This window comes from Carlito syrichta, unplaced genomic scaffold (assembly GCF_000164805.1).
Source record: "Carlito syrichta isolate Samal-C Ts95f unplaced genomic scaffold, Tarsius_syrichta-2.0.1 Scaffold301842, whole genome shotgun sequence".
NCBI lineage: Eukaryota > Metazoa > Chordata > Mammalia > Primates > Tarsiidae > Carlito > Carlito syrichta.
Genome location: NW_007245938.1, coordinates 1,333 through 11,904, shown reverse-complemented (window position 1 = coordinate 11,904; position 10,572 = coordinate 1,333). Strand labels below are relative to the sequence as shown.

At 47.2% G+C, this 10,572-nt stretch overlaps 1 protein-coding gene across 1 annotated transcript in view; it reads right to left on the bottom strand.

Moving 5' to 3' along the window:
• Nucleotides 1-538: 538 nt before the first annotated feature.
• Nucleotides 539-10,572, bottom strand: part of LOC103257695 (tumor necrosis factor receptor superfamily member EDAR-like) — a gene marked incomplete at its 5' end in the record, with an annotated part of 11,083 nt that continues 1,049 nt past the window's right edge. Inside the window, 3 exons of the mRNA XM_008055388.2 lie at nt 539-886; nt 9,319-9,379; nt 10,390-10,549. Of these exons, the coding sequence (XP_008053579.2) occupies nt 564-886; nt 9,319-9,379; nt 10,390-10,549 (544 nt within the window). The remainder of the gene's footprint in view (nt 887-9,318; nt 9,380-10,389; nt 10,550-10,572) is intronic.

The following is a 10,572-nucleotide window of genomic DNA, read 5'->3' as shown; positions in this document are numbered from 1 at the left end:
TCAAGGATAGGCAAAGACAGCCTAATGAAGCCGCAGGGGCTGGAACCTGAAACAATGCACGGAGGGGTCGTCTGCCTTTTGTAGCCTTTTACCAGCACTTTCACGCTGCCGGCGCCAAGCGTCACCCCTTGGAACTTCTGTTATGTCTTCGTAGCACCGCTTCACTCCGCTTGTTGGATGTCTTCTGGCAAAGGGGTCTGTAAACATACCTCCTGCTGTCTCCCAGTGGAGTGCAGAGGCCTTCAAGACAGGGACCAGACTCTCTACCTCTGTCGTTCCCACATGCTTTGAACACCCAACAGCGACTCTTGTTTGCGTGAGTGGCGGCTGGTGGGCTGGACGAATGAATAAATATTTGCTCTGCCTGGTGAGGTACAGGTGGCAGCTGGGGGTATCCTGGCTTTAGTCCTCTCTCTCTGGTTAGATTGGAAGCCGGGCTGCATGTCCTCTGGTGCCTTGAACAGCCTGAGGCACGTGGTGATACACCAGGGAAGCCGAGGTGATCGGCAGTCTGTCGGCACCACTCACAGCTCGTGCCGGGAGGACAGCTCGAGGCGTGCTCCTCAGGACGCAGTGGGCGGCTGGGGGGCCAGTGGCACGACCCCTGCCCACTCCAGGATGTCTGCACACAAGGACTCCACGGCATCCAGCCGCTCGATTTGCACGAGTTTTGTGAGCAGCTCGGGGATGCTGTAGCCCGCCGTGCTGATGCGGTCAAAGAGCTGCATGCCGTCGGTCATGCCCCCGATCTCATCCCGCTTCAGGCCAAAGCTCTCGGCCAGGTGGCGCCATGTCTTCACCACGGCCTTCTCGGAGTTGTACGTGGAGCTGAGCATTCGGCTGGTCTTCTCAAGGCAATCGAACGGCAGCTCCGTGGGGCTAAGACCTACAGACACAACGGCCGCAGTTAGATGCCGCAAAGGGCACTCAACAGAAGGTCAGTACCCTAAATAATTATCTGGAAAAATGAGACAAAAATTGTAAATCGAGACAGATGCAGAAAGCCATACAAAACAAACGCACAGCTTAAGGTAACAATGCCCAGAGCACTGCCAGCTGCAAAAGAAGCCTTTGTGTGTACCCCAGTCCGCCCCCACGAGTAAATGTCTTGCTGTCTTGACAGTTCTAGTAATCCCCTCACAACCGTTGTCGGCTTACCGTTAGTGAGATAACCTTGCCTCACATGGGGCTGGGCAGAGGTAGGGGTCAAAAGGACAGCATTATGTCCCTTTAAGGGGACAGCAGTCAACTTTACGAAGGCTACTCTAAATGACAGCCTAAAGTTGGGGTTATCTGAACCAAGTTCAGTGGTCTAATGATTCTCAGCCCTCACTGTATGTTACACTCACCTAGGAACATTTAAAAATTTGACGTAGAGTAGATATATTTTTCCCTATTCCTCCCAGTAAGTATAGCTAAGAACTGTGGACATTAGATATAAAGCAGACCTACAAAGAGAGAAGACGACAGACCAATTAGTGACCTTGGGGCTTGAGGAATGGCATGGAGGTGTTTTCTGGGTTTTCTTTTGCCTTATACATTCCAGACACGGAGCTGAATGGTCTAGCAATCCAGAAGTCATGACAAGTACTAACAAAAATAGCCCCAATGAAAGTCTGCTCTCTTTGGCTAAAAAAGCAGCCTAGGAAGAATAAAACAGCCAGACAATAATTGCCCGAGTCCAGCCAAACACCACAGAAAAAGCTGTGGTCCCACCCTCAGCAAGGCCAGCAGAAGCTGAGTGGGGAGCTCAAACTTCTATCTCACCAGGCTATAACAGCGTCCCAGGAGTGGCACCTCAGGGAGGACCACACAGGTAGCTGGGGCTTTCTTATCACCAGCTGGTAACAACTCCCCTGCCCTCCTGGTGTCAGTAGAGACCATATGGGAAGCCAGACTCCAGGCCTGTAATCCCAGCACTTTGGGAGGCCAAGGCGAGAGGATTGCCTGAGTCTGCAGGTTCGAGACCAGCCTGAGCAACTTGGTGAGCCCTCGTCTCTATAATAAATTACTAAAACTAACTGGACATGGTGGCGTGCATCTGTAGTTGAAAAAGCTGTGGTTCCACCCCCAGTTGAAAAAGCTGTGGTCCCACCCTCATCCTGGAAGGCTGAGGCAGAAGGATTTCCAGAGCCCAGCAGGTCGAGGCTGCGGTGGTCCAGCCTGGGCAACAAAAGTGAGACTCCAACTCAAAAAAAAAAGGAAGTCAGACTCCCAAGTCCGAAGTAGCAGTAAAAAGGAGCCCCCCAGAGTGTCAGTGAAGGCTTAGCAGGGAACTTGGTTGTCTACCTTTACTTGATGGTAACAAGGTGGCATCCCCATCTCCTGCCAAGAGCCAGCAGAAGGAGCCAGGAAAAAGAGAAGGCTTAAATGAGACCCAGAGTCTTATGACATGAAACTGTCCAGGCTTCAAAATAAATCAGTCATATCAAGAACCAGGAAGATATCAAGTGAGTAGAAAAAGATCATCAATAAATGATAACACTGAGATGACAGTGACGTTAGATTATCTGAAAAAGATATTTAAAGAAGTCATGACATAAATGCTTCAGAAAGCAATTGCATGCTTGAAATAAATAAAAAAAGAGAAAGCCTCAGCAAAATATAGACACTTTTCAAGAACAAATGAAAATATTAGAAATAAAAATACAATAACCAAAATAAAAAGCTCAGTAGATATGCTCAATAGCAGTATAAAAGGAAATAATCAGTGAGATGGATGATTATTAACAACAGGAATTATTCAGTCAGAGAAGATGAACAGAATACCAGAGCCTCAGAAACCTATGGGGTTATAACAAAGAGCTAACATTTCTGTCATGAAAGAGACTGAGAATAATGGTTGTAAGTTTCCCAAATTTGTAAACAGCCTACGGATTCAAGAAGTTGAAGAAATCCCAAACAGGATAAACCCAACAAAATTCATGTTCAACTACCTCATAAATAAGCATCTTAAAACTAAAGACACAACCCCAGAAACAGCCAAATAAAATCAACAGCTTACCTATGGGGGAAAGCAATTAGAATGACAGTAGATTTATGACCAGAAACCTGGAGACCAGAGAAAGTGGCACTGTATTTTGAAGTACTAAAAGAAAAAAACTGTTAACCCAGAATCCCATACCTTGAGAAATGAAGGCGAAATCAAGACATTTCAAAATGGAGGAAAATTAAGAACTCATCAGCAGCAGACTTACCCTAAAAAAAATTATTAAGCCCGCGGGTTCGAGACCCGCCTGGGCAGGCGAGACCTCATCTCTACAATAAATCAAAAATTAGCCGGGCGCGGTAGCGCACGCCTGTAGTTCCAGCTACTTAGAAGGCTGAGGCAGAAGGATCGCCAGAGCCCAGCAGGTGGAGGCTGCGGTGGCCGGGAGTGGCCACTGCACTCCAGTCTGGGCGACAGTGAAACTCCAATTCAAAAAAAAAAAAAAAATTATTAAAGGAAATTCTATAAACAGTAAGGAAATGATAAAAGCATGAAGCTTGGAACATCAGAAAAAAGCACAGTAAGCAAAAGTTTGGGCAAATATAATAGGTTTTCTTTCTCTTTTTAAGTTTTTTCCGAATTGTGTTTTATAGAATTATGAAACAGCTTATGTGGTTCTAAACATATGTAGAGGAAATCTTTATGACAACTATAAACTGGGAAGATAAAGGGACATAAAGGTAAGATTTGTATTCTTCATTCAAAATGGTAAAACGTTAACACCAGTAGACTAATAAGGTACATATGTATAATGTAATGTCTAGAGGGACTATTAGCAATGGCAAAAAATGCACTCAAAAAAACATCAAAATGGAATTCTAGAATATGTTCAAGTGACCCACAGGACACCAGGAAAAAGAAAACAGAGAGATGAAAAACAGAAACAGCAAGCAAAAAATAAAATAATAGACTTAAGCTTTATCGTAACAGTGACTACATTAAATGCAAATGGTTTAAACATCAATGAAAAGACAGAGCTTGGCAGGATGGATTTAAAACTTACCCAGTTACATGCTGTCTACAAGAAACTCACTTCAAATATGATAGAGGCAGACCGGAAGTAAAAGGATGAAAAAAAGATATATCATGCAAGCATAAATAAAAGGAAAGCAGAAGTGGCTATAACATCAAGCCAACTTCAGAACAACAACAAAAAATTACCAGAGACAGAGAGAGTTAGTCTACAATGATAAAAGGGTTAATCCATCAAGAAGACACAGCAATCCTAAATGAATATGCACCAAACAACAGAGATCCACAATATATGAAGCAAAAACTGATGGAACTGAAAGGAGAAAGTGATAAGTCCACATTTGTAGTTACTTCAACAACTCTGTCTCAGTAATTGATAGAACAGTTAGAAGAAAACCACCAAGTATATAGAATTTACCAATACTATAAGCCAACATGATCTAATCGACATTTATAGAACACTTCACTCAACAATGGCAGAGTACACATTCTTTGTAATTGCAGGCTTTAAACCTCAACAAACTAAAAGGATTGAAATTATATAAAGTATGTTCCTTTACTGTAACAGAATTAAAATATAAATCAATAATAGGAAGATCTTCACATGCCTGAAAACAAAACAACACTCTTCTAAATAATCCATGGGTCAAAGAGGAAGCCTAAAAGGAAATTTAAAAATGAATGAAAATAAAAATAGAATATATATATCAATATTTGTGTCACAGTTAAATTAGTACTGAGAGGGAATTTTGTAGCACAAATGCATACATTACAAAAGGAGAAAACACTCAAGTTAGTTATGTAAGCTCCTATCTCAAGTATCTAGAAAGAGATTAACAAATAAACCCACAGTAAACAGAAGAAAGGAATCATATAAAAATAAGAGTGGTAATCAATAAAATTAAAAAGAGTAAGCCAGTAGAGATCAATATGAAAAGAGCTAAGTTATTTTAAAAGATGAATAAAACCGACAAATCTCTAGTAAGATTGACAAAGAAAAAAAAAGAAAGCTGGGCTCAGTGGCTCAAGCCTGTAATCCCAGCACTTGGGAGACCAAAGTGAGGGGACTGCTTGAGCCTATGGGTTCCAGAACAGCCTGGGCAACTTGGCAAGACCTCATCTCTGCAATAAGTCAAAAAGTAGCTGGGCACGGTAGGGTGTGCCTATAGTTCCAGCTACTTGGAGGGCTGAGGCGGAAGGATCACCGGAGCCCAGCAGGTCGACGCTGGGGTGGCCATGAGCATGCCACCGCACTCCATCCTGGGTGATGGAGTAAGGCTACAACTCAGGGGGAAAAAAAGAAAACATAGAGAAGATGAAAATTTCCAATATCAAGAACAAAGTGAAATATCACTACAGACATTAAAAAAGATGACAACAGAATACTGTGAGCAACTCTAACTATGCACACATACATTCGACAACTTAGATTTTAAAAAAAGATTCCTCAAAAAGCACAATTATTACCACAACTTACCCAATATAGACTAGATCATTTGAATAGACATATTTAAGAAAGTTGAATTTGTAATTTTAAAAATCTTCCCAAAAGAAATCTCCAGATCCACATTATTTCACTGAAGAACTCTACCAAATGTTGAAGAAAGAATGAATAACAATTCTACACAATCTCTTCCAGAAAATGGAAAAGGAGGAACACTTTCTAACTCATTCTGTGAGGGTGGTATTAACTTGATACCAAAACTAGGGAAAAAAAAAGTCACAGACCAATGTCCTTAATGAATATAGATACAATATCTTTAACAAAATATTAGCAAATAAAATTTGATCATGTAAAAAGTTGTTCACCCTTGGGAGGGGTTTATTTCAGGAAGCTGAGGCTGATTCGCTATTCAAAAATTCTTGTAATCTACTCACACAATTTATAAAAAACCTAGATGCTTTCCTTTCATAATCAGAAATAAGGCAAGGACTTCTGTTCTCATCACTCTTATGCAATGAAGTATTGGAAGTTATAGCCAGTGCAGTGAGGTGAGAAAAGGAAAAGAATGGCATACAATTTGGAAAGGAAGAAATAAAACGGTCTCATTTACAGATATGATTAGGTAGAAAATCCAAGAAGTCTACAAGAAAACACCCAGATCTTATCATAAAATTCAGCAGGGTCACAGGATACAAGATAAACATAAAAAAATCAATTATATTTGTATATACTAGCAATGAATACACAGACACTGAAATTAAAATAAAATTTCATTTACAATTGCTGAAAAATGAAGTGATATACTTAAGGTGTAAGCCTAGAAAATATGTACATAATTTTTATTCTGAAAACTACACAATGCTGATGAAAGAAATCAAAAGTGACCTAAATAAATGAAGCGAAAGATCATGCTCATGGATTAGAAGGCTGAACCTAATAAAGATGCCAAATCTCTCCAAATTGGATATACAAGTTTGATGACACTTCTATCAAAATTCCAGCAAGATATATCTCTATCTCTATCTATATGTGTGTGCATATAATCTATATAGATATATATGCATATATATATATATGTATATATATGCATATATATATAATATGGAAGATTCTTGTAAAATTTAAATGGAAAGGCAAAGGAACTAGAAGAGGTAAAAGATTTTTGAAATAAAAAGAGGATACAATGAGAGCAGTTTATTTGAGTTCAAGACTTATAATACATAACTTCTAAAGGAATCAAGACTGTGTTATATTGTCAGAGACAGACACATAGGTCAGTGCAACAGAACAGAGACCCCAGAAAACAGACCTACACAATGTGCCAGACTGATTTTTGACAAGGGCACAAAAGCAATTCCATGGAGGAAAGAGCTTTCCAATAAATGGCGCTGGAGCAATTAGACATCTCTAGGTGAAAATAATGAACCTGACCAAAGTCTCACACCTTACATAAAACTCAGTTCAAACTGATCATGGGCTTAAATGCAAAACATAAAACATACAACTTTTAGAAAACAATCCTGGGAGAACGTCTGTGAGATCTAGGGCTAGGCAGAAGAGATCTTAGACTTGACACTGAAAGCACAATCCATAAAGGAAGACTTTATAATATGTTTTATAAACTTGACTTGAAATTGTAAACGTTGCTCTGTTGACAGACCCTGTCTAAGCTAGCTACGAAGTGAAGAACATATTCATAACCACATATTCATCGCAAGACTAGTATCTAGAATACATAAAGAACTCTCAAAACTTTACAGCAGAAAGAAAACCACACCATCCAATTAGAAAACTGACGTGAGGAAGGTGAAAGATGCAAAGAAACATTTTGCTGACATACAGATGACAAACACGGGATGGTCAAACATCAGGGACACGCACTTTAAAACCACCATGAGATAGAACAACCCACCTCAGAATGACCACAGTTAAACAATGCTGGCAAGGACAAGGAGAAACTGAATCATTCATCCATTGCCAGTGGGAATGTAAAACGGTACGGCCACTTTGGAAGACAGCTTGGCAGGCTGCAAAACACTCACTACACAGCTACCCTGTGACCCAACACATGCACTCCTGGGCCTTTGTCTCAAAGAAGCGATGGCTTATGCTTACACAGACCCCTGTTCACACACGTCTGTAGCGCCCTTGTTCATAATGGCCCCTAGCCGGAAGCAACCCAGAGTGATTGGTCACACCAGCTCTGGCCCGTCTACACCCCAGAGAACTATCTGGCAATAGGAGGGAATGACCTGTTGGGACATGAAGCCACCCAGATGACTCTCCAGTGAATTGGGCCAAGTGAGATGTTCACGAGAGGGTGCATACTATGTGCCTCTAGCTATGTCACATCGTTGAAATGACAAAACTATGGAAACGGAGAACAGATCTGTAGTGGTTGCCGGGCGCCTAGGAGGGGGTGGGGTGGACAGAGATTGGAGGTGGCCATAAAAGGGCAACCAGGAGGGGCCCTTGTGGTGACGGGGATGGTGTGTAGCGTCCCCGTGTCAGCATCAATGTCCGGCCTGCGGCTGTTGTGTACGGTTTTCCACTAGGCGGAATAGGGTAGCGGGCGCGCAGGCTCTCGGTGCTGTCTCTCACCACTGCGTGGTGAGAAGCATCTCAAAATAAAAGGCTGAATTAAAAGCAAAAAAGCCAAAGGGACGGGGATGCCTGGGGTCACCCTGACGGACTCCATCAGGGTGTGCGGCGGGTGCGGGGCTGGCAGGCAGAGATGGCCTGAGGCCGGAGGTGACTGATGTTCCTCAGGCTGGGCCGGGCGTCCAGACCGAGGTCCCCGCCCTGGCTGTGTGCCGGCCACCGTGGGGGAGGAGGGCTCAGGCCGCGGGCGAGGCTGGGGACCCAGGGCTGCGAGCGCCTCCCCCTCCCAGGCCTGCTGGAGGGGCTTCTCTGCACGCGAAGTTCCTGGAGTTACTTGGAGAACCGCTGTCCCGGCGGGGGATGCCTAGCATTCCTTGGAACGGAGACGAGCTTTCTGGGCAGTGGAACGCCCGTCCCAGACCATCCTCCAGCCCCAGCTACCCTGGGCGTGAGCGGGCAGGCGGACCCGGGGCACGTATGGGTGGAGGGATGCCACAGTCGGGCAGGTGGCCAAGAATGCTCAGCCCTGGAGCTCAGCACCGTGTCGTTATTTCTGGCCAGCGGAGTGCAGCACCCAGCCAGCCAGACTGCCGGGCTCAGGAGGCCGCACTCGGCCCACAGGAAGGGGAGCAGGGCATGAGCTGCCGGGGGCAGGGTCCACTCCCACTGCCCACCAGACCGGGCGGTGTCTGGGACAGGGGCTGGGAAAATCCCTGCCCTCGGCCGTGGTGGGTTTGTCTTCGGGGCGAAGACAAAGGCGATTTGGAGGCTGGACTGTGGAGGGATCGGGAGCCGAGGGTCACGGTGTCAGACACCGCTGTTTCTGCTCCTGGTCCCGCGGCCTCCAACCTGTCAGAACCCCGATTCCCAGGAGACAGCTGGGAGGAGGCGAGGGGCTCCCATGGCCCTGGGACGTGGCCAGGCGCGGGATGAATGGCCCGTCGTGCTTCCGGGCTGAAGCCCGGGGGCCCTGGGGGCTCGAGGTTCCGGGGTTCCACGGCGTCTGCTCCCTGCCCCACGCGCCCCTTGGCGGTGCCCACACCCGCTGTCTCCTGTCCTGCTGGGAAGGGCTGAAGGGCTGCCAGGACCGCCGGGAGCTGCCTTCCAACAGCCGGCAGCCAGATTCGCTTCGGCCGCTGGAGCCGGTTCAGGCAGCCCTCAGATGAGCAGCGTGACGGCCGGGAGGAGGCCCTCCTCAGTCCCTCCCAGGAGCACACGACTCCCGCCGGGGCCCCTTCCCGCCGCGGGTGTTGGGGCAGGTCGGTGGGGACCGCCTGGGGCGCACGGCCCCGAGGGGCTCTTCTGGGCTTACCTTCCACGACGCCACACACGTTGGCATACACGTCCAGGATCTTTTTCCTCCGGCTCTGAATCTGCAAGAAAGAGTTAGCAGGACGTTAATCTTCAGAAAGGGGACGGCGGCAGCAAAGACCCAGATTCTCCGCCTCCACCTGGACAGAGCGGCTTTCCCTGATACCCAGGAGACCTCATCGCCCCTGAGTCCGCACACCAAAAACTCAGCTCTGACTCACAGTGGAAGGTGCTTTTTTTGGGTTTGGGTTTTCACACTGAGACATCTCCGGGGCTCATGAGGTGGCAAGCATGTCTCAGGCCAGACTGGGTGGTCACACGCGCGACCCCAAGGCCAGAGCTGGCCTCAGCCCATTGGAAGGATGGCCACGGAAGCCGCCAACCTGGGGGCAGCTGGGGCTGCAGAGCCAAGGGGGTCCCTGCCCAGAGCACGGAGCAGGAGGCGAGACCCATGGCGCAGGCGATCAGAGGCCCTGAGAAGCCCCACGCCCTGGCCAGGGGCCCTGCAGGTGGTGGCCCGTGACAGGGGCACTGAACTCGTGGCAGGCTGGGGCCAGGATCCCTGGTGGGCATTTGTAGCACCAGCGAGGTGGCCTAGCAGTGCGGCTGTCCTGTGGCTTGGATCTGGGGCCCGGGGCCAGAGTAGAGGGAGGGTTCTGCCCACCTCTGCCCTCAGGCCCGGGCCACAGCACCGTCCAGGGCGGCCTGTGGCAGGTGACCTGACCCTGGGACATTTGTACATGGGAGCCTACCTTTACATTAAAAATCTGCACACAAGAAATGTGTGTGTGTGTAGAGAATTGTCTGGTTGGATACACGCCAATGTGTTTATCAGGTTTTTTCCTGTCCCCGGCATTCCAGATTTTAACTTTTTTCTCTTTGCTTATGGTTTTTCGTTTTCATCTCTAAAGTGACATCATGAAGGGAACAGCGTTTCTCCCTGTCCACTGCTTCGCCGTCCAGGTTTCCCATCTCGGGTTTGGGAAGAAACACCCTGTCTCACGGGGAGAGTCGGGGTCTCGGGCGCAGCGAGACGCCTCTCCCGGCACACGGGTGCCCACGGAAGCCTCACCCCGGCGGCCCTGTTGCTGGGCGCAGGCTTCTCCCTGGCCAGGTGCACCAGCGACAGCAGGCACAGCTCAGGGGAGCCCTGCTTGTCGGGGGCCGGCTCCTCGTCGCTGTCCACGCTTCGGCTCAGCAGCTGCTCGTTCTCAGACGAGGCGTCGTTCTCGCTGCAGGGACGAGAGGGGCGGCC